Genomic DNA, 24,536 nt, shown 5'->3' on the forward strand with positions numbered 1-24,536 from the left:
GCAACAAGTGCTGCCTATTTAAAATACAACTTAAAGTGAACGATTACTCAACACACATATAATACCAGGTGGAGCTTGGTGATTGTAAATGAGACACGGGACATTCAAATATCATGAGACTTTCTTGCTTTTCATGTTTTCTTTTAATGTTATTAATGGATATAGTGAGAGAACTGAGTCTATTTACATTTCAGGATTTTAAGCTGTGAGGAAATTGGGGTAAACAAACAGAACTGGACTCTGCTCAGTCCCATTTCTGACGGCGTCACACAGATGTTTTGTGTTTGGAATAGTAGACAGCTGCTTCACAAGGCTCTTCTTGGGTGAATCATGCTGGCTTTTCTTTCGAAATTCTCTGTCTTGTATTTTTTTATCATCCCCTGCTGCTCACCTCAATATGTAAATCTGGTGGACGACCTAAAAATGCCAGCAATTGCCAAATATTTCAGCACCAAAGGGAGGTATGAGGAAGTGAACCCATATCTCAAAGAGGACATACTTGCTGTAAACAGATCTATGCTACAGGCCCTGTCTGCACAATGTCAAGAAATTCATGTGACTGCTATAATAAGACACGGCACGAGATACCCGACGGCAAAAATCATCCAACTGATGCAGCAGCTCCACATTGTCGTGCGCAATGCCTCAGGTGTAGAGAGCTGGCTCCGGGAGATCCAGACCCAGTGGACGATGTGGTACACTGAGGACATGGATGGACGACTCGTCCAGAAAGGAGTGAACGATCTAAAGCATCTGGCCGTCAGGTTGTCGAAGCTGTTCCCCTCCCTGATTTCTGAGGAAAAGCTCCGAGGTGGATTCATCAAATTCATAACCAGTTCAAAGCACAGGTGTGTCAACAGCACCCTGTCCTTTAAGGCAGGACTGACAGAGCTATGGGCTATTAAAGGTGCGTCCATGAGGAGGTGATGATCATTACTGTATAGATTTATTGCTGAGAAACATTTTTGGTCTAATCTGTTCTTTTTTTCCTACCCAGATAAGGAGTTTAACCATTCAGTAAATGATGATCTGATGAGGTTTTTTGACAAATGCACTAAGTTTGTGCAGGAAGTTGATAACAACCCCTCAGCTGTGGTAGAAATCAACAATTTCACGAAGGGACCAGAGATGAAAAAGGTCCAGGAGAAGATTGCAGAGCGCCTTAGAGTCCCATCTACTCTCATCTCACATGGTCATTATTTTTTATTATGGGCACCATCACATGAAATGCAAGAATACTGAAGTAGTCATTGTTGAAGATGCGAGTGTGCAGAACATCTCAGTGATCATATTTCTCACTGGGTAGAGTTGTTATCTAAAGTGGAAGTACTGATGCTTCTGCACCAGGTTGTAGTCACCTTTATCATTTATAGCCTTGAATTAGTATTCTTAGCTTCAGTGAGATCCATTAATAGAAATGCAGTGTGTCTGCCTTTAGTCTGACTATATAGAAGAGGTTTTAGTGCTTTTAGTGCCACTTTCTAAGTGCATTCTAGTTTACTCTTATCTGGCATCTCTGATTTTTACGCTGTTTCATTTCCTCTGTAACATCAACACTAAACATTTTAAACTATTACACCCGCAGATATGGCTGAAGCTGCATTTTACTTGTGTGCTTATGAATTTGCCATCAAGGCAGTCAACTCCCCCTGGTGTCAACTCTTTGATGAGGATGATGCAAAGGTAACTGCATTTATTGTAGCAATGGTGACAATGCTTCTTTTATTTGACACATATACTCATCAGTCACATTAGTTAGCCAGCGTATTTCGTGGGTAAAAAAAAGTGAACTGCTTGTTTTAAGGTAATCTGTTTATGGAGTTGTTTATCAGGATGGTTATATAACAGGATGTTTTCTTGCACAATAGACGGTTTCACTGGCCTTTGACATAATAGTAACTGAAAATGAAGCAGCAAAAATTAAACTCAGTCATCATTCATTTATTATTTGACCAGTATATTTATTACTGGCATTTTAAAACAAAATGTCTTTGGCCAAGATAACTGTCATGATACAAAAACAGCAAACAAGAGTTTTCTCCATAAGCAATTTGATCACAAGCAAGTGTCTGAGGACCTTTACAGAGACAAATGCAGGGGTTAAAAAGAAGAAGCACCTCTTTCACATATCAGGTTAGTGTTGGGTTATGTTTCGACACCCGGGTCAACCAGAGGCACGGAGATGTGGGGAAACCTAACCAGCTACTCAATCCAACACAAACAGACTTTACTAAGAGGTCACGACTACTCAAGCACCCTCAATGTTAGGTAAATATCTAAAATGTCTTATTGCTTCATTGAAATGAAGGAAAGTAGAATCTTAAGTTCAATGACTTCTTACAGAGGGAGTATAAACTCCACTAAAAACCGACTACTCAAGAAACCCTTTGACATTATTCATAAATATAAGAGTGAATCATGTATTGTACTAGAACCTGACCTTGGACAGCTTGAAACATTAACTCAAACAATGCAAAATGAATAGTCTTCACACACCTACATGGAGCAGAGACAACATCCGAATTATTGGCACCAACAGGTTATGGAGTATGAAAGTGACCTGAGGGAGTTCTGGAAAAGAGGCTACGGTTATGAAATTAACAGTAAGTCGAGTTGCATTCTCTTCCATGACGTGTTCAGACGACTTAACAAGGCGGCCAGCGATAACAAGTAAGTGATCTTCTTCAAATGTACACTTGAAGATGAAGACGACTTTTTATACTACTGATAGGAACTTCATCTACTGTCAAATGTTTGCTTTAGTTTGTGTCTTATCCATTTCTGACATGTACAGATGTTTAAAATGTCTTTACACAAATGTCCATAGCCTGAGAAATGACAAAAGAGCAGTTGTGTAGCAAACCTGAGGCAATTGTTTGTATCTTTTTATAATTCAACTTCTCCAGTGTTACGACAGAGGCTATGTTAACTTCTAAACTCTGTGTGTCCTGTATGTCTGTCTAGATCTGGTCAGCAGGTGACTGAAGCCGTGACGGTCCAGATAGGCCATGCAGACACCCTCCTGCCACTGCTCACCCTGCTTGGCTTCTTCAAGGACAGCGAAGCCCTGACTTCAACCAACTATGCCACACAGACACACCGCTCCTTCCGCACCAGCCACATGCTGCCCTATGCAGCTAACTTACTCCTGGTGCTGTACGACTGCGGGGGAGGTGACCTGAGACTGCAGCCACTCCTCAATGAGAAGCCTGTGACGTTCCCCGGTTTGACTGACCAGAAGGCCTCCATGCCGCTCTATCAAGACGTCAGGGAGCACTACGGGGAACTGCTCCGAGGCTGTGACTTTGAGAATGAGTGTCAGCTGTTCAAGCATCCTGCTGAAATGTAGACAGACTGGGTAAAATCTGTAAAATGGATAATGGCTTTACTCAGTTATTAGTTAAGATTACAGAAATTAGTTCATTTCTTAACATCTAAATTGGTAGAGCGAAAACTCTAATTGTCCAGTTAGTTCATTTACAATTTATTAGGCTACTGACTTATTAAAATTCACTTTTATTATTGGCCTACAGCAAAAAAAGCAAGACTTATGACTAAAATATGCAGTAATAAGTAGTGACTGATTAAATAGAAACATGTATTTACTCAAGTGTTTCATTATTTACAGGGTTTTATGTATTTGTAGTTTAAGTCATTGTTCTTTTTGCCCTAATTAAGGCTTGAGTCACATCTTTTAAGATATAGACTGTATATTTATTATTTCCTTCCAAAATACAAGCTGATAAAATAAAATGTATAACTTATGTGTGCCTTAAATAAATTGTCATGTCTAGCTGGGGCTCTTTCTCATGTTTCAGATACCTGTGAGTTGCTGTCCAACCAAAGATAGACGTCAAAAAAAGTACAATATTTTACACAAATCATCAAAAGCATAAAGACAGGTCAGAAAAAAGAATGCAATAACAATGCATTTGTTGTAGTTTTAAAACTAGTGTTAACCTTGGGTAAATAGTGTAGAAAGCTCTATTTATTTCGTTGCTAAAAAAAATAAAAACACCTAAATAACCCCAACCAAACAACGCATTGGTTGGACAGACGCACACGGACAACGTCACCAGGATCTGGTAGGTGGGGGTGCGCACGGAAATAAATCCTCTCAAAGAGCACACGTCCTCTTTGGCTTCATGATGCAGATCAATATATGGAAAATTCTCGTTGTTCATCTCAGCATTATAATTGGCTTTTCCTGCTCCTTACAGAGGAATCCCGAGGACAACCCCGACATACCAGCAATCGCCAAATATTTCAGCACCAAAGGGAGGTATGAGGAAGTGAACCCGCACCTCATTGAGGACGTACTTGCTGTAAACAGATCGATCCTGCAGCCCCCGTACGCACAATGTCGCGAAATTCATCTGACTGCTATAATAAGACACGGCACCAGATACCCGACGACCAAGAACATCAAGAAGATGCAGAAGTTTTACGACCTCGTCAAGAGCCGCGCCTCAGGAAAGGAGAGCTGGCTCCGGGAGATCCAGACCCAGTGGACGATGTGGTACACCGAGGACATGGACGGACGACTCGTCCAGAAGGGAGTGAACGATCATAAGCATCTGGCCGTCAGGTTGTCGAAGCTGTTCCCCTCCTTGATTTCTGAGGAGAAGCTCCGAGGTGGATTCATCAAATTCATAACCAGCTCAAAGCACAGGTGTGTCAACAGCACCCTGTCCTTTAAGGCAGGACTGACAGAGCTGTGGGACATTAAAGGTGCGTCAAGAGGAGTTACTACTAACAAATATCAACCATCAGGTATGTATATATACCTTTGCAACTACATGTTTGTGTGTTTTTTTTCTACCCAGATAAGGAGTTTGACCATGCGGTGAATGATGCTCTGATGAGGTTTTTTGACCAGTGCACCAGGTTTTTGCAGGAAGTTGACAACAACCCCTCAGCTGTGACAGAAGTGGACAAGTTCAGGCAGGGACCAGAGATGAGAAGGGTCCAGGAGAAGATAGCGGACCGTCTCAGCATCCCATACAATGCCATCACAGATGGTCAGTGAAGTATTTAGATCCTTTAGGATTTATTTACCTTTACATACAAGAGAAAAGAGCCACTTGTCTTTAGTGATGGTGGACAGCCTGTGATATAAGCACAATAAATAGTAGTTTTCATTTTGAATTAGAATATGAATGTCTAGTCCAGATTTATACAATAAAGACAAACTAAATGTGAGTAATTTAAAATAAAGGCTAAAATTGTGTCATGACTTTGTGTTGAACAAAAACAGCACAGCTGGTAAAGATGGAGCTGATTTAAACTACTTTATGTACGAACAGATGATTAAACCATAATAACACATTATGCAATATCAGTTGATAATATCTTAATATTAATTTCCATCTGCAATAAGTTACTAGTAGCTAAAGCTGTCGTGGTATCAAAGTAGAAAATGTCCCACTGAATTATAGCGGAGTAAAAGTAAGAGCGGCATCAAATGGAAGTACTTCTGTCATGTACAAGTACCTCAAAATTGTACTTAAGTATAGCAACTGTACTTAGTTACTTAACGTATCTGCTCACAATTATTTGGAAAGAATTAACAAAGTGTTGTTTCTCTGCACATGTAACTTATATTAGTCATTAATAACATATTCATTAAAACATTTTTTACCTAATTCATCTTTTAAATTCAATATTGTAAGAATTGGTTGGGTGTGTGTGTGCCTGTGTAGAGCCTCTAGTATTTTACAGTGAGTATCTGCACAGTAGGTGGAGCTGTTTTCTCATGTGAAATACACAAAGCTCCATGTGAGTGATTTGTTCCGTCTCTTAATCATTATCCCAGGCTTCCTCAACGTTTGTGTAGTAATTCAATAATAAACTAATACACACCACGATGTTCAAGTTTTAGGATGAATTGTGTAATTCCCCAGAGCTTGTGCTTGTTTTTGGTACAAGGGCTGCCTGTCCTATGTGAATCCACCACTTATTAACATCGTATTGCCGCCTTATCCCACAGATATGGCTGAAGCTGCATTTTACTTGTGTGCTTATGAGTTTGCCATCAAGACTGTAAACTCCCCGTGGTGTCGGCTGTTCGACGAGGTTGATGCACAGGTAGGGGCCTCAGGTGTTTAATGACCTTAGATTTCATGTGGTAGTGTCATCGAATCATGCTCGTCATGAGAGCCGGATGTCTTAGTTGAATTCACTGTTAAACGTTTATCATGTCAGGCTTCACTTTTGGCAGTGAATATGTTTTTCGATTTTCTTTTTCCACACGTCACCAAGGTCATCATGCAAGTAAAAATGTGACCAGACACTTTTGTAATGCAAAACCTTGAATGTGTTATACATTTGTTTAATTTTTAACCTTGGATCTAACAGCCTCACCTGGCTGCATGTTAACACGCATACCAGGATATAGATACATCTATTGCATTGCTTCTTCCTGTGTGATCTGTAGAAAGTGGCTGCACTGGCACAGACAAGTCAGAGAAATGCTTTGCCACAGTATCCATTCACGCAGGAACTGTTATCAATATCCGAGTCACAAAGAGTGTTTTGTGTCTTGTCTTACATCCTAACCTGACCACTCGGTTAATCTGAAATGTTACCTCACGTAATGAAAGACTGATCGGTTTCTGTCCTTTTTTTCTGTCTGTCTTTAGACAAAAACCAGTCCACATGCACACTAGCGTTGCAAAACTGATCTGTGTTATTTGCTCCAATAGGTTTTGGAGTATGCAAATGATCTAAAGCAGTTCTGGAAAAGAGGCTACGGTTATGATATTAACAGTAAATCGAGCTGCATTCTCTTCCATGACGTGTTCAGTCGATTGGACCAAGCAGCCAATGAGAACAAGTGAGTAAAGATTAAATGTCCTTCAGTATATAACAATGGACACTGGTGTTGTTTCTTCCTAGTGAAAAAACCAAAGCCAACAATGCATTTTTACGTCCTCATTCTACTTTTCTCCTTCAGGCTTGAGACATTTGCTCCTACTACAGACATAACATTTAATGGGAATTTGTTGGTGACTGGTCCGAGCTGTGGATTAATACACATTTAATGTTCACTGCAGTTAAGAAACATGTCCCCTAGTACAATGGTGTGGCGCACTGATGTATTCAAACATTTCAAACAATGTGCAACGCAGTATATCAGCTTTGCATACACAGCTAATATATGTTAATAAGATCAATTCACTATTGTTTGTCTTTTCAGGAGATTTGTTAACAGTAAAAAAATAACATAAAATTATAGGTCAGTCAAAAACTCGAAACATTATCTGTTTCCAGTTCCTCTAATTGGACGAGTTGCTATTTCTAACACTTTACTGATCCCATGGGGAAATTCATATGTTGAAGCAGCATAAAAAGTTACAATCAAAACACACATAGAATAATACAAAAATATAATTTACACTATACAGGACATTGAGGACCCCGGTTGTTCCCTGGACAATAGTAAATATGACAAATCTGTAACTAAAACATGTGAGAAAATGTGGCACTTCAATCAGTGTACAGAGGACAAACCAGCTTGAACGGACAGAAGTCCAACACACAGTATAGTGCCGTGCTGCTTTTGGCAAGGGCTATCAAGTTATCTGTGTTTTTAACACAGCAATCTGGTTGAAGATTTGCCATACCCCTTAGTATGGACGTCTAAACTGTCCCTGCACAGTCATACCAAGTGAAAAGTAAGAGTGGAGTAGTCAGTGCAGACATTACTTTCATGCAGGTGCATTTGTAGTGTTTTGATACCTCATGTTTTCACCTAGTCTGGCAAAATTAGTCCACAATTTCTCTTCCATAATTACAGTCAATTTACAATGCCAGATTAGGTAGGCTGAGGGCAAAGATGACAGCTGTGTCCTTTACTCAGGCATAAATATGAACCTTTACAAAATAGGTCTGCACAAATACACCCCTCTGAAACCACTGGACTGTTATTTGAATCACTGGTAAATGCCTGTTAACATTTTAACTGCTCTGTCTTTTGGATTTTCAACATGACTGACAACCCAGGTAAACAAATGACCAAAATCAGTTTCTTCAATAAAAAGGGGCAGAGCATATTATATTGTATTACGTGAAATCTTCTAAGGCGGATTTGCTTATTCTGAACAGTGTGGATAAATATTTTACAACATTTGTCAAACTGAATTCATTCTGAGTTAGACGTTAATATGATGACGTATGTCCTGTATGTCTGTCTAGATCTGGTCAGCAGGTGACTGAAGCCGTGACGGTCCAGATAGGCCATGCGGAGACCCTCCTGCCACTGCTCACCCTGCTTGGCTTCTTCAAGGACAGCGAAGCCCTGACTTCAACCAACTATGCCACACAGACACACCGCTCCTTCCGCACCAGCCACATGCTGCCCTATGCAGCTAACTTACTCCTGGTGCTGTACGACTGCGGGGGAGGTGACCTGAGACTGCAGCCACTCCTCAATGAAAAGCCTGTGACGTTCCCTGGTTTGACTGACCAGAAGGCCTCCATGCCGCTCTATCAAGACGTCAGGGAGCACTACGGTGAACTGCTCCGAGGCTGTGACTTTGAGAATGAGTGTCAGCTATTCAAGCATCCTTCTGAAATGTAGACAGACTGTGTAGATTCTGTAAAAGAAGGGATTACAGTGGCATTATTGTATTTGCACAATAGAGCTAAAAATGTGTTCCTAGTGGGAGCATTGTTTGCCCTGGCCTCCAATCAAGTGAATCAACAACAAAGTACTTTCACTTCCGTTATTTTATTCTCTGATGTCTCTGGAATGACCCATAATCCCATCCTAGGAATTGAATTTCAAGTTCACAAGTGCCGTATCAGTATTACTAGAGCTTTATTGCCTATTGTAACACAGTTCCTTGAAGTATTGGATAACTCAGAGCAGTAATTAAATCTATTTTTGCAGTGCATCTCTGTTTATGCGTTAATTACTTTGCTGTTTATAGTATTTCAAAAAGCACTGAAACATTTCCTGAAGTGAAGCTGGACAAAATTGGTGTTTGTTAGTTTGAGATGGAACGACTGGTGAATGTGTTGAGAAAAAAAGTTAATCACCTTAGAAAATACAAATAAAATTAGTAAAAAAAAAAAAATTTTTTACAGCGTTATAGGTTTGGAATAGAAAAACCACCTGCTTCATGGCTGGCCTTGAAATTGTAAATTGCCTTGTAATATTATTTTTGACTATCACTTTTTAAAAACACTACGTTTAATTGGATTGTATGTTGCAGCTAATGGATTTCAATGACATATTCGCACTTGTGACTACAGAACTGAGGTTATGAGTCATCACTAATCATGACTTAAAAATTTGCGCATTTGCACTAATAACAAGCAGTTTGCCCTCACCTTTGACTCACCTTTGACTCGGTCTTTAAGAAATAACTTGTAAGAGCTTATTAAGTTGTTAAACTGTCTCATTATTACAAAGAGTTCAAAAGACTACTTATGAAATTTGGTTGATTTAGTGTCCCCTCACATAACATTACCTCAGTTAACCAGGTACTACGGTACTAGGTATTGCTTTATTAAAGTTGCTTTCCTTTTGTGTAAAAGAATTTGAAGGATAACTCCAGATAGCTTCTGATATTTTTTACTGTAAACAGCTCATGTGTCATGTAAAGGAGAGGAATAAACTACGTCATGATTTAAGAGGTGAATGCATTATGCAATAATAGGCTACTTTTGATATATCTGACTCAACACCAAATACAAAATAAAGGTTGGGCAAGACCTACCGCTACTATTACTCAGCTTCTCTATGAGGCAATAACAAAACTCACTGGTTTGGATTAGATTTGTTTAAACATAACAGGCTGAAGAGCTTGACTTACAGATATAAAATCAAGGCGTCGCTGAGCTGAACCTGCCTTTCTATTTGCCTGATCAGTCTACTAACACAACTAATGTAAACACTGCCTAAAAGCTTAAGAAGACAATAGATTGTTAGTGTTGCTTGTATTAACAGATCTGTATGTTCTTCCGGTTCCAGTCTTGTGTTTTAAACTTGATCAGATTTAGAGTACATCAGTAACAGAGACCTTATAGTTTCTCCGTCCTCTCAGGGTTTGCCCGTCTCTCTGTCGCCTGAGCTGATTCTGAATCAGTTTGTCTCTTATCCTTCATCTTGTTAAAAACTTTAATTACTCCTTCCCTTTCCTGTCTCTATCTTTCCATCTTCAAATTCCTCCAGGTCAGCTAATGAGTACATTCAGTGTAATGTATGGGAAAGGGGAAAAGAGTTCTTCAACTTCGAAGACAGGAACAACTAGTTTGATCACAGTGTCATAACGACAGTGTTAGTAGTACAGTTTATCTGGTCTTTCATAACGTATGCACGTGTACGCATATGCCCTTAAGTCATTTTGTGACTTAAGAATGCACTCAACTTAAAGTAGTACTAAAACTTACAGGATGTTCATTACAGCTGTAGTAGTGTAGTAAAGTGGATTCATATTTAATTTTGAGCACATACTCAATCCTTAACTATATATAAAATAGACTACATGTTATTTTAGGAATACACACATAAACGTGAAGCCAAAGTGCAATAACTGAAAGGAAAAGTAACAAAGCAAAAATACTCAAGTGAGTACTTCAATACTACTTACAATGCTTGAGTACATGTACTTAGTTACTTTACACCACTTCTATGATTACAGTATATGATCTGTGGACTACACGCCAATATTAAAACCGGTTAATGTGATGTGTTCCTCTTTTATTTGAAGATGTCAGACGTATTTCCACTGACTCAGATTTCCTCTGCTCCATGAATGCACCTCTTTTACCTGTTCACGGCCCGCACGTTTAGCCTCACCGTGAAGGGTGCGTTTGTTTTAAGACCCGCGCGCAGCACGAATGAGTGGTGTATTGATGCTGGGCAGCAGATTTAAAAAAAAAAATAAAAAAAAATGTTTTAAGAAGCTGAAGTTTGGAACCTCGTTTTCACAAAAGCTGAACGAGCTGTTCTCCAAAGGAAAACATCGCGTTGGCAGCTAAGTAGCTTGCGGCCCATCCCCGGTCACTTATGCTGAAAAGCACCAGCGAAGCTAACGGTAACTAACTAGCTAAGTTGATATTAGCCTAACTGCCATTTGCTAGCTAGCTTAAAAGTTACTGCTAACCTGCTACAGTTGAGATGTGATTTAAAAAGTGGCGTAAGTGTTTATTCTTCATTTGGTAACACGCTGTTTTCTATCCTCAACTGAACACTGAACTGTTTTTATTAAGACAACCGACCTCCGACCCAGTCTTACCCCGTTTGATGTGCTCGCCCCCTCCGTGTCGTTGTGCCCGGGTATTGGTTGAAATCCGGCACCTTATTCAGATTTCTGGCCGTCGGAGGAGGAGGAGGAGGAGGGCCGGAGGCTGGGTCACCGGAATGCTACGTGTCTTGGTAGTCCCCTTTAAAAACCCTCATCGTTTTCTTCGATTACCGCAGTTAGTCAACTTAATTTATAAGTCTAGCGACAGGCGGACTCTCCCACCATCCAGGTCTGTGTGAAGCCCGGTGCTCAGCGGTCCCTCGGCGGTGTAACACTCGTACGAAATGTCCGGATTGAAAAAGCTTCGCACGGTAAGAAGATGTGGAGATAACGGGGAGGGAGAAGTGACTGAAACTCAGGCTGTCATCGCATTAGCGTGTCGCGTTTGACTAAATGTATGCCAGAAATGTAGAGCTCCTTCCAAGTGTGTGTCAAAATAAGTATCTCATAAATACACAGTGACATCCTTTTATTCTTCATTAACAGTTTTCTTACCACGTACAAGAGCAGTAAAAAGTACACACACACACACACACTAGTTGTGTACTTTTGCTTTATAGTGACAACGCAGTGTTGCAAGCCGGTTGTTTTTGCAGCGTCATGCTTGCTATTCTTCTTCTTTCTCTCTCTGTGTGTGTGTGTGTGTGTGTGTGTGTGTGTGTGTGTGTGTGCACCTCCAGGTGTGATGGTTACAGACCTGCTGTGAACCTGAACAGGCTGGTTTTTGTTGTCACGTATTCGTCTCAGTTTGGTCCATTCATACCGTGGGGTGTCTTGTGAGGCAGGGATAAAGAAGCCACTGTGAAACTGCAGACTGATGCTGCACAGGAATGCTGTTAACTTTAACTTGAGGAACATATGTGGAGCGAAGCCCAGTAATGACAACAGCGAGAAGCCGGTGGGCAAACTTTGGCCACTACTTGAGCCTTTGTCCTAGAAACCTGCATTTTGAACTCTAGTAGTTCACCATTACACACACACACACACACACGGTGACTCTGATTCTATAAACTACTAAAGACGTAGAGCTGAGTATAACCAGCTGAATGTCTGAGTCACGTTTTTTGGCAAACTGTGAAATATTTGCTGCATCCAGCTGTTTCAGTGTGACTATTTGTTGCTTTTCCCTTTTTTTTTCAAATATATCATATGTTACACATCATTCATGGGTTGTGCTGTTAATTGTACTGAATGATCAATTTAAATATGTAGATTTGGACATTTCCTACAGACAAAACTGTGAGCTGAGAAAAATCATAGAACATGTAATCAGTGTTGAAAACAGCTAGTTAGCTGTAGTCGTCTGATCAGCTGTTTGAGTGTGACATACACCGACAGACGCTGACAAAATGCTTTTACTGTTTAGATCATTGCAAAATGTCTTTAGTTGAGAAATTTCTGAGTATTTTATGATCATTGCTTTTATCTATTGTAATTTCCTGAGAAAGAGGATGTAGGCTGAGCAGGGAGCAAGAGAAAAGAGTTGCCTAAGATCTTCCAGATGAAGAATTACCATTGTTTATAAAGGATTTCTAACACAGGAATGCTATTCAAAGTCATTTTCAACAGCGCATGTAAGCCTAAAGCAAGTGAAATGAAGGAAGAGGTGAAATGCATTCAAATGAAGTAAGGTCAATGTTATAATTTAGTGCTGCTTTTATTAATCAATGTTTTGAATAAAGGCGTGTCTAAACCTAGGATCTTGGAGTTTTTTTCTTACGTAAACCCTCACAGCTAAGTGCCAAAAAACACATAATGTTCTCACGACTGTTGAAAGGACGGAAAGGGGCAGTGTGTTGCCGGTAGGAGTCTGTAATGGAAGTTGGAAGACCTGCTTTCTGACTTCCATCTTCCACTCAAATGCACACTGCAGTGCCATGTACTACTATCTAACCTGTTGCTATAAATGGAAACGTCTTCTTTCATCTGACTGACATCATCAGTCAAACTGGACCTGTAACCTGGAGCCAATTGTGTGTAAAATTTACCTGTGACATCATCAGCTTAAGTGACCTGGTTGCATTACTCGCATAGGTATTTGTTAGCTATTGTTTGTTACCTATGTTTCTCACTTGGTCTTTTTTTCTCTTTTTTTTGGAGCATATTTACATTTACATATGTCAAGAGTGGTGCATACACAGACTTTAGACTGTGTGTCATCTGTGGTAGATGATGTATAACATAAACATGTGAAGTTTTGTTTTTATTGTTCACTAGTTATGAGTTGAACAACCTGAAATGCCGCTATGAACACCACTTAGAAGTCAGTGCAGAACAATACATTTATATTAATCTGCAGGATTGAATGTCTTACCTACCTTTAAGTGGGATTTCTCATTTTTAGTATCAGCAGTGCCCATGATGGTGACTGATAGACACAGCAAATTAATCTGACTGCTAATAATTTAATTTCATGTGGTGATATTCCCACATCAGTCATCGAGACGCACATGTTTTATTGACATGTCGAGGGCATTGGTTTTACAGTCATGGCTCTGTGGGTGTGCATAAAGCAAAAATGCTCTGGAACTGAACCTCGACTGAAACTTTGCAAATAGGGTTTAGTATGTAAAGCTGCTGTAACACTGGGTGTGAAGGTGTGGAAGACAAGTTGGCAAAGGGTATAGTGTTCGAGGGAGGAGGCAAGATGATGAGCATGCAAAAAGTGAAGCCATGGAATGGATGTAGGGAAGAAGGGAAAGTGAGCGCAGAGGGTGAACGTGTGTTCACGGGCAGTGCCACATCATCACTGGGCTGCAGGCAGCACACTGGACACATTGTCCAGTATGTCCTCTCCCTCCTTCCATCCCTTCCATAGCTCCCTCGTTTACACCCCCTCCTCTGTAGTCAATACAGCCCCATTTATCTGCAGCCTGGTCCACACAGTCTCTATGAAAAGGGTCTATAAAACCAGTCAAGCTATGCTAAACTTAGTCCTAATTCCTATGGAAAGTACCATGACGTTTTAATTGCATGACAAGACATGACATGGCATGACAGTAAGTCACGTGAGGATTAGGTATGAATGCAACATTTGTCACTCCAACATTTTTTGCGCCACATAATTAACGTGATCTACTCTTCGTTAAGGTATTTTTAGCCCAGAAAGAATGCTTATTTCAACAACTCACTTCTTCTTTGACTCTTTGCAGCATCAAGCTTGTGTATTTTAATTAAGTGACAAACCTCTCTGTTCTTTTATTTTAGGATCTTAACAGGTCAACTAATGTGGTGTACCAGGCCCACCATGTGAGCCGGAGCAAAAGAGGGCAGGTTGTGGGCACCAGGGGTGGATTTAGAGGCTGTGCCATCTGGCTGACTGGTAGATCTTTATAGTGTTATTCAATATCTATTTGTCACAAGTTTGTTGTGTTACATGTGAACCATACATTGGACAAGTTTCAATCTGACATGAGCTACTTTTAACATAGTGGCTCATTCAACCCACTGCCATGCTTGTTATGCTTATGGCTTATTACATTTTCCCCACTAGGTTTGTCTGGTGCTGGGAAAACTACCATCAGTTTTGCCCTAGAAGAGTACTTGGTGTCCCATGCTATCCCTTGCTACTCACTGGACGGAGACAACATTCGCCATGGCCTAAACAAGAATCTGAGCTTCACTTCTGAAGACCGTGAGGAGAACATCCGTCGTGTTGCCGAAGTGGCCAAACTGTTCGCAGATGCTGGGCTTGTTTGCGTCACAAGTTTCATCTCTCCTTTCACCAAGGTCAGAAAAGATGAGCACTTACAGTCATAGGCCGATCCATATGTACTCATACACTGTAAATAGCTAAACAGCACCAATGTGGAGCACACAACCACACTTAATATACTCTGTTTTCATCCACAGGATCGTGATGAGGCAAGGAAAATCCACAAAGCTGCCGGGCTACCATTTTTTGAGGTGTTTGTCCATGCTCCTCTAGAGCTATGTGAAAGCAGAGATGTAAAAGGACTTTACAAGAAGGCTCGCGCTGGAGAGATCAAAGGTCTGATACTCTCCTGTTTTGCGTGCAACAACTCTATCAGATATACAAGTGTTGCCAAGCCCTTTCTATTACTATAGGGCAGTTCACCTCGTGTTACCTTTATACTGCGTATTATAAAAAGAAAAATGGAATATACTGTAAATGCTGGTGGGGTTTTAGTGAAGTTTGTTTTTATGGTTTCCCATTTGTCGCCAGGTTTCACTGGAATAGATTCAGAATATGAGCGTCCTGAGGCACCAGAGCTCGTACTAAAAACTGGTGAGCTTACAGTGAACGAATGCCTCCACCAAGTGCTGGAGATGCTCCGGGAGCAGGTTGGTGTGACAGACTGACAGTAATTTGATCTTCTCTGCCGAAGACCATCAAACAGAATGATTCGCTGTACTGTGCATGGTGTATCACAACACTGTCATCTTTGCCAGTTTACATGTGATGTGAATGATTGTGAAATTGTAAAGTTCTTTGTAAGTCCCGGATTTTCCAGTTTAGTCACGAAGATGAAACTGTGCTTGTGTTTCGTGCGAGTGTGAACGATTAGTCAAAGACAGATAATGCCATAGTGACTAGATGGTTTTTGGCTTCTCACGGCAGTGAGACAATATTGACTACAGTGGGGGTAGCAGACCATAGCATAGCTAATGTTCACCCTTCACGGACAAAAACAAAAAAAAAGTTATTCTTTGACTGGTCTTCTAACTACAATTTGACCTAAAAAACATTTACAAATGCAGCACAACAGATATAGAGACAGACAGAGTTCACATTAGTGTCCACTGTTGACACATCATTAAGATAACACCTTTGTTTTTTTCACATCACAGGAGTCAAACTGGAAAAACAATTATAACCCTGATCACTGTTCTCTGGGTTGATAAACTATTTTTGACAACAAAAACATAGCAACAGAGCTACACACGGTTGCTTCATAAAGTAATTACACTTTACTGTGCTCACCGTAGATGTTATTTTCTACTTTTTAAACTTGACTTTTCATCATCGCAAATCTACACATTAAGTAACCTTTCTACACGTTTCTAGAAATGTTTGCATATGTATAAAAAATTCTAAACTGAAGCCTCTTTTATAAAAGTAGCCAGAACCTTTGCTCTGGCACTCCAAATTGTGGTCAGGCGCATCCTGTTTGCTTGATTGGAGTTTAACTGTGGAAAATATCAGTGGCTAGACATAGTTTAGACACTACAAGGAGGTATTTAAAAAGAATGAGAAGATCTCAAGGAGAGGCTAAAGTGATTTTTCACCTGTCAGTACAACAATGACCTATAGCCAAAACAATGTTGTAGTGACTTGTGGACAAGTCTCTCCGTATCCTTAATAGCCACCACCCTGTAGAATGTAAGTGTAGCTGAAGATGGCAGCTCACACATGCTTATCACCTGTCAAAAAGAAGGGTCTGAATACTTTTCAAATAATTTATTTATTTTATTTATTTTTTATTTAAAATTTTAGTAAATTTGAAAAAAAATACATGTTTTCATCTTTATCATAATACATTATTGAAGGCAGGTTGTTGTCATGTTAATGACAGTGAAATCAAAAAAGTTAGGTCTGAAACCACTATACATATAATGCATTAGGGCTGAAACCAACCTGATTTCTACAGCCACAAGCTTTGCTGGAAAGGTTGCTGATAAAATAAATGTGTACGTACGTAACCTTTTTTATGGCCCCTTCACTGAGGCATAGGTGACTTACTTTTAGATAAAACAGTGCTGTGTCTGATTTTGAAGTTTGTCGACTGTACCCTAGATGGTGATTATAGAAGTCAAGGATAAGAAGCAAAAGATAACATGTTACTTGCACTATTTTGTATAATTTAGAACAAGGACACTTTCAGTTGTGTCTGATGTGCTTCATTATGAGAACAGTGCTCATTCATTGGAAGCTTCACATAAACTGGTGGGAGTACAACTACACATTGCAACAGATGCCAATTACATCATAAAATTAGCTGTTCAGTGCTAATTATAAGTGTAATATTATAAGGCAGCTGGTAATACAATGAAATCTGCTGACACATTACACTGACAACAGCTCCTGTCGGTAGATAAACTGGGTGCAGTGTTTTTCTTTTTTATGTAACACTGGCGATTTGGAAATTGAAGGGTGACTTAGACTAGGAGCAAACTACTGGACTTTCCTACCAAGACTACGTGGTAGGAAAGAAAACTGGCAGCAGTCTAGTAGATAAACATTTTAACAGTATACAATTTCTTTGTATTATTTAAAATAAATTGCAAACACAGGAGAACATTTTTGATTGGTCAAAAAATAATAATCAACTTCTGAGTCTATCCAATAATAATCTCAGATATCAAGCAAAAACATTTTCTGTTTTCAATAGTATATTAAATATGAGGACATCATAGTGGGCTCTGAAACATTGCGATGGACATTAATCATTTTTTACATGTTACTTAAGATAATGAAAATCACTGTTAGTTGCGGCCTACATCTTCAGCCCATCTTATATTTGTCTTTTCTTCTTTTGTACAGAATATTTTACCAAGCGGGATCATGGAAGAGGTGAATGAACTCTTTGTTCCAGAGAACAAGCTGAATCTCACTGTGGCTGACGCAAATACGCTTCCCACCATCAGCATCACCAAGGTAACCCAGTGCTCCAGCTTAAAGTTGTTTTTTTTTTGTTTTGTTTTGTTTGTTCTTTTTTATCACATAGCAAACGGACAAGTGGGTCGATACTGGCATGGCAAAGAGCTGTTCATGATAAACCCATAAACAATCCCCACTGCGTGGACCGGTATACTAATGAACTGCGCTGACTTTCCCGGGTACTAATAAAGGCATAATTGTCTATCAGGCATACAGCAGCGTTCTTGTTCTTATTAAATTATCATTCAGGTAACTGACGTGACTGAAGGTTTTTGTCAAAAGAAGTTTGTGTTTTTATTTAGTCTAATCTAATTTTCTCTCGGAATTAGAAGCAATGTACCCCTTTAATACCACCACTTCAAGCTGTGGCATGGACAAGAAACACAAAATGTGCGTGCAACATGTTATCTTAGGATACGGCATTATGATTATTCTGTGTTGATCAATGGAAACATCAGCACAGCATCAGTCTTGTTTATACAGACAAGCATACTACAGAGCAAAGAGTCTTGTAGAAAGGTCAAAAAGTGTAATGTCAATATTTGAGTTAAAAGACACCAGTTGAGTGGATGTGCCTGTTTAGCAACCATTCAACATTTTACGTTGGCAGTTCTTTTAGTCGTAGTGTAATCTCAGAATAGTTTATCAGCATTTACAGCATACTAAAAACAATCACTGCAGTTAAAGCCATGGCTTTCGTGAAGTATCAATTTCATGTCATGCTCAAAGTAATAAGGAGTTATTCTTTGTCCACAGTTGGATCTCCAGTGGGTTCAGGTTTTGGCAGAGGGCTGGGCTAGCCCTCTTAAGGGCTTCATGAGAGAACGAGAGTTCCTGCAGGTCTTACACTTTGGCAGCCTCTTGGATGGTAAGAGATGACGCACTGTCCTGTTTACCTTTCTTATAACCTGCCAAGTCCTTATCTCCTTATCACCTATGCCCCGCAGCTGCCTGTTCCCTTTCAGTTTGGCACTGTTAAAAGTTATCTGGGAATGAAAGGAAGTATGAATGATTTAATATGATATCTTTGAAATTGTCTATCCCACACAGGAACATATTACAAACAAGCATACTACATTAAAATAAAGAATCCCAAAACAAACCATCGCTGCAGATTACACAGTACAGTATATACATGTATAAACAATTAAATACAGCTGAACACAATGTGTCACACTAAAGTCTGTTTTGATTAAACCATTTTTTATGCTTTTCATATCTTCTTTTTTAAAATGAAATGTGCCTATAGTCTGGCCATAGACCACATTTAGAAAGAACCTAACGTACATGACAGCTCAACGTGCACCACACTGCACACAGTAAAGTTAACTATAGCACGTTTATTTACCCTCAACAGGTTTCCACACCTTGTAAGTTTTAAATCCAAACAATTCATAAACGTAGGTGCAAAACAAGACAAACACAAAGCTCAGTGTATGTGGGAGAGCAGTGTCATTTATAAACAACATATTTAAAATAAAAACAGAGATATTTCTAGAAATTAATTCATACTTACAAGTTGGCTCTCAAGCTTTTGTCAGCTTCAACCTACAGCCCCTTCTTGTTCTTTTCAACTGACTTAAAAACTGATGTTAATTCATTAATGTTATAATATTAATTATATAAAAGTGAATATTGTCACAGTAATATTTATTAAAATTAAGTATGGTCAAGTTTTACATTTGTGCAACTGTAGTGGGATAAGTTGAACTTTTCAACCAATTGTCTTTCAGCTCTGTTTTAACTATTGTAACATTTATTACTTTCTCTTAACATATCTTAATGTGGAGAGGTGCTGTCGAAACCACCTGTGACGTGCACTCACTGATCAGCAGTACCAGCAGTGCAGATATTTGCACATAATTGTTTGCACGTCCCACCCTTCTGACCAATCCGGAAAAAAAAAATTACTTGGGGCTCATAATATATAATGAACGTGACGTTTAGGTTTTCAGTTCTGTGTATTTGCTTAGATTCAGTGATTGAGAACACTACATCCTCTTCTGCCTCAGGTGGAGCCATCAACTTGTCTGTTCCTATCGTCTTGGCTGTTAGCACTGAGACCAAGCAGGAGCTGAATGGCTGTGCAGCTGTAGCTCTGGAGTACCAGGGTTCACGAGTGGCTATTATTAGGAACCCAGAGTTTTACGAACACCGTAAGGAGGAACGCTGTGCAAGACAGTGGGGCACAACTTGTCCACAGCACCCTTACATCAAGGTAATAAGACAAACATCAGTTGCCTTCAATACACAATTTCATCAGTGTTGAGGTACAACAAAACACAACTCAAGCCCCAGACCTAACACCACACAACAGTGAACAGTTGAATACAATGAAGATTTATATTAATTTTAGTTCCATGTAAATACTCAAATTAGAGGAAAATTACTACTATTCTCTGTTTATCGTGCTATGCAGATGGTTATGGAGTCAGGAGATTGGCTGGTGGGTGGTGACCTGGAGGTGCTGGAGCGAATCAAATGGAACGACGGACTAGACCAGTATCGCCTTACTCCACGGCAGCTGAAGCAGAAGTTCAAAGAAATGAAAGCAGGTTAGAGAATAGAAATTTCTACTGTAACAACTAGGGAACACAAACTGGCATGCCACTCATGATGTGACACTTATGAGTAATACAATTTGAGAAATAAAAGATCCATTGCAGGTAGGGAAAAAATAAGCAAACGTAAATGGAAGAATTGTACTTAGTCGTGCACATTTGTCTTTCAGAAGAACTTGACAAAGGACCAGATGGAAAAATAAAATGGTAAATTTAAAGCTGCATGGCAATGTTTGTGATCTGTGTTCGCTGATAAGTGGAGACGTACAGTGCAGAGCAATGAAATCACCTGTTTGAACGCTCACTCACTTTAACATGAATGCAGTGTTCAGGATTGTTATCTATGTATTTCCACCACAATATGGTATCTATTAGGTCATTTTTCATTGTTTTTAGAGTTTTGTTGCTGCTCTGTGGTTGCATCTTGAGTTTTGTTTGTGATCCAAGCATGTTGTGATGTTCACATAACAGGTTATGATGCCAATATTCTATATATACCTATTGTTAACAACCTCGCCAAGAGAACAAACACTCAAACCTCAACCTTTTGAAAAATTAAGTTTTATTGATTAAAAGCAGTAATATTGGGGCACAGTAGTATTTAACAAACAATTACACAGACGAAAGGAGTACATTCACTGCTAACTGTTTCCTGCTGTTTCCTGGTTTGATTGTGAGTGTTTAGGGTGGTATATATGGGATCAACACAAAAATAAACAACACAGCAATGTTCAGAAGCATGAGACAAACAGTCTCACTAATGTGTTATTGGATGCAATACAGCTCTGACCCACAGAGAACTAAGTTATATAAGTGTCCGGCTACACAGACAATATTGTTAGCAGGATCAAACAATAGTTGTTCATTGGTCAAATGGGATTTGTTTACAGTATGAGAAATATTGAATATCAACAGACGTTTCTGTTGCTTTCCTCTACAGATGCAGTCTTTGCATTTCAGCTACGCAACCCAGTCCACAATGGCCATGCTCTGCTGATGCAGGACACCAAGCGCCGTCTGCTGGAGCGAGGCTACAAGAAGCCAGTCCTCCTACTGCACCCACTTGGCGGCTGGACCAAAGATGATGATGTGCCTCTGGACTGGCGGATGAAGCAGCATGCTGCTGTCTTGGAGGAGGGTGTCCTGAACCCAGCAGACACCGTTGTTGCCATCTTCCCTTCACCTATGATGTATGCTGGACCTACAGAGGTGAGAAGCAGTATTTGCTTATAAAGACATTTATTTTAGTTCCACTGTTTACTCATTTGTATTTATGCAGGATTTAATATAGAACCAACATCTCTTCCAATTGTTTCAACAGGTGCAGTGGCACTGTAGAGCCAGAATGATTGCAGGTGCAAACTTTTACATTGTTGGCAGGGATCCTGCAGGTATGCCTCACCCAGAAACTAAACAGGACTTGTATGAGCCCACTCATGGTGGCAAGGTGCTCTCCATGGCCCCAGGCCTAACCTCTGTGGAGATCATCCCCTTCAGGGTAGCTGCCTACAACAAGACTAAGAAGGCTATGGATTTTTACAGCGTAGACCAGTAAGTGGAATGCAATGGGCGACTAGTGTTGCTGCTTTGCTTCATGGGTGTCGCCTTATTTTTTTAGACTAGCTATAACCTGACTTGCAAGTACATTATTGCAAATATGTCCACTCACTGAAATTTGCTAGAGTAAATGATGTGATGCTTCGCTCATGCAGATTCAGTGATTTTTAGTATTTCTGTGCAGGTGTAATTTTTATCATACTGTATAATTTGGAAATATTGTAATACTGGGAGCGGCCACAGAGTTTCTAATAATCTGTCTTCCCCTGCTCTCTCTATACTTCCCTTTCTTACTCTCTCACCTTCTTAGCCATGCTGATTTTGAGTTCATCTCTGGAACTAAGATGAGGAACTTGGCTCGGAGTGGGAACAACCCTCCGGAGGGTTTCATGGCTCCCAAGGCCTGGAAGGTGCTTGTCCAGTACTACTCCTCCCTTAAAAAGGAGAATTAATCAACACAGTGCTCAGATCACCCATTAACGACATATTTTAACAAGTCAGTTCATAAAGGGAGATAAATATACAGTACATCCCTCCAGTAGTTTTCTAGATTCTTTATTTTACTCATTTAGAGTGATGAATTGAGATTGCTGTTGTGTGATTAACAAGTTATTCTGGTTCGGGGGCATTTTTTTCTTCAAATCAAAATGATTTGTCTTAAGCAGTTAAAGCATTACATTTTTATATTCCTATAAAACTATGTGATTTATAAATCCAATATATGTTTTCTATTAACTTAAACAATGTATTTTAATAAATTAAACGTAACTTAAGGTTTTTTTCAGTATCGGAGCATATCCCAAGACAGGGAAGTAATTTTTGATATTAACATTTAATATAACAAAAGAACTTATACGTTTCATGTTTTATAACATTTTATGATGATGATATCACCTTTATTTGTATGACATGAATGAAAGTTACTTGCAGTTTTATCACTACCTACAGTGCCTATTTTTAATGATTGTTGATTGATTAATGGTGTTACTGTTTATAATATTATTGTGAAATACAGTGTAGATTTTCTAGTGATGTGAAGGTGCCTTTGTCTGAAATTTCAAGATTATCAAAGAGAAATTGTTTGAATTTCTTGCTAGTGTTTGTCTGAAAGGGGACTGAGATTTGTGTCATCTTATACAATGGGCATGTGCATTAATGTAATAAAGACCTGCAATTTTAAGAAGGCAAAATCAGTTTGTAACATGCAGTAATAAAGAAAGGTATCTCTCATTATGAATTACTGGTGCCTAATTTTAGGATAGTGGATGCTAAAATCTAAACCAGGTGCACTTTAATGGATTTAAACATTTCTTTTTTATTGACTCGCCTTGTGCAACTGGTTATGCAACAAACCTCACAAGAACAAGAACGTGTGCTTTTTTAAGGTGAAGGGTTGAAGTTGACTGTGCAATGTGTCACCCTGGGACAGCAAAGACAAAGGTGTGCTGCTGCCATCTGCTGGCACAAACTGATACAAGAAAGCACAAAGGGAAAGAAAACTTGCATTAAATGCATGTATATTTGGGTTTTTCTGAGTAGTTATATATGTAGTAATTATACATTCAAAGGTACCTTGTGTCCTTTTGCTTCTACCTGTTCTACAAAATTTGGGATTTTCTGTTAAATTGAAGGTGAACTTTGAGTGAACTCAGCTTACAGTCAACAATGGTGATGTTTTAAAAGAAAGGTCTAAAATTTTGTTGCACGTTTTTACATTGGAAAACACTGAGGTTGATCTTAGCATCTTGATCTTTTAAAAGGGATGAAGGAGCTCCTGGGGTGCTTTCAAATTACACTACAGACATGGTTGACTGAAGTTGAAGAACTGATTTTTTTTTTTATTTTCAGCTTTGTCATAAAGCTGCAAAGCTTACTGTACATTACGTCAAGATTAATGTTATTCTACGAGGAGAACCAGTCTCCCCTGTAGGAGGCAGATTTATAATTAGCTTTACACTGGATCAGATCATTTAATCTGCGATGTTCCAGGTAACCCCATTTAAATCTGCTGAACTGCACCCTCAGTACTTTATAAAATGCACTGTACATCCAACATGTCGTGTCACTAAGAAATGACCAGGATGGCTACTGGTGTAAACCTCTTGTGTGTCCTAGAGGCCCACATTTTCAAAATATAGGCTAACCCTATTTAGCAGCACACGAGTCACATTTCCACTCAGGTGTTCAGAACCCGATGTGCAAGGCTGCTTATGTAAATGTGAAAATGTAAATGAGTTATTGCAAGTTTTATCTGGAATCATTTGCACGGCTGTCATGCTGCAGGGATGCGGGTTGTGTAGGGCCCCTTGTGTCCAGATGTGGATGTGAAGATGATGGATGTGAAGCTGATGGAACTATTATACATATAAGATCAATAATAGACAATGCTTCCAGCAGCGTTTATGGACAGCACAGTGTAAGACACGTGTGTTGTGGAAATCCATAACAGAGCATTATCTTGGATTCATTTGTTTCTCCATCACCTCTTTGACAAACTGTCTAAACCCAATTTAAAAGGAGTAGAAGAAGTATTGAAAAGGA

At 39.5% G+C, this 24,536-nt stretch overlaps 3 protein-coding genes across 3 annotated transcripts; all 3 read left to right on the top strand.

The window, feature by feature from the left end:
* Positions 1–246: 246 nt before the first annotated feature.
* On the top strand, positions 247–3,812 carry LOC113159823 (multiple inositol polyphosphate phosphatase 1-like). The gene is made up of 5 exons (XM_026356762.1): positions 247–907; positions 998–1,192; positions 1,586–1,683; positions 2,540–2,670; positions 2,965–3,812. The coding sequence occupies exons 1-5, from the start codon at positions 331–333 to the stop codon at positions 3,347–3,349; spliced, it is 1,386 nt and encodes a 461-aa protein (XP_026212547.1). The 5' UTR covers positions 247–330; the 3' UTR covers positions 3,350–3,812.
* Positions 3,813–4,074: 262 nt separating this feature from the next.
* Positions 4,075–9,386, top strand: LOC113159822 (multiple inositol polyphosphate phosphatase 1-like). Its single transcript, XM_026356761.1, has 5 exons — positions 4,075–4,731; positions 4,827–5,021; positions 5,990–6,087; positions 6,705–6,835; positions 8,197–9,386. The coding sequence occupies exons 1-5, from the start codon at positions 4,146–4,148 to the stop codon at positions 8,579–8,581; spliced, it is 1,395 nt and encodes a 464-aa protein (XP_026212546.1). The 5' UTR covers positions 4,075–4,145; the 3' UTR covers positions 8,582–9,386.
* A 2,023-nt stretch (positions 9,387–11,409) lies between these two features.
* On the top strand, positions 11,410–23,232 carry LOC113159821 (bifunctional 3'-phosphoadenosine 5'-phosphosulfate synthase 2-like). Its single transcript, XM_026356760.1, has 12 exons — positions 11,410–11,566; positions 14,463–14,577; positions 14,749–14,984; positions 15,108–15,246; positions 15,442–15,560; positions 17,761–17,874; positions 18,634–18,745; positions 19,890–20,095; positions 20,297–20,432; positions 21,379–21,647; positions 21,760–21,989; positions 22,306–23,232. The coding sequence occupies exons 1-12, from the start codon at positions 11,540–11,542 to the stop codon at positions 22,445–22,447; spliced, it is 1,845 nt and encodes a 614-aa protein (XP_026212545.1). The 5' UTR covers positions 11,410–11,539; the 3' UTR covers positions 22,448–23,232.
* Positions 23,233–24,536: the final 1,304 nt, after the last annotated feature.

The sequence above is a fragment of the Anabas testudineus genome, chromosome 15 (assembly GCF_900324465.2).
Source record: "Anabas testudineus chromosome 15, fAnaTes1.2, whole genome shotgun sequence".
In the NCBI taxonomy this organism is placed as follows: domain Eukaryota; kingdom Metazoa; phylum Chordata; class Actinopteri; order Anabantiformes; family Anabantidae; genus Anabas; species Anabas testudineus.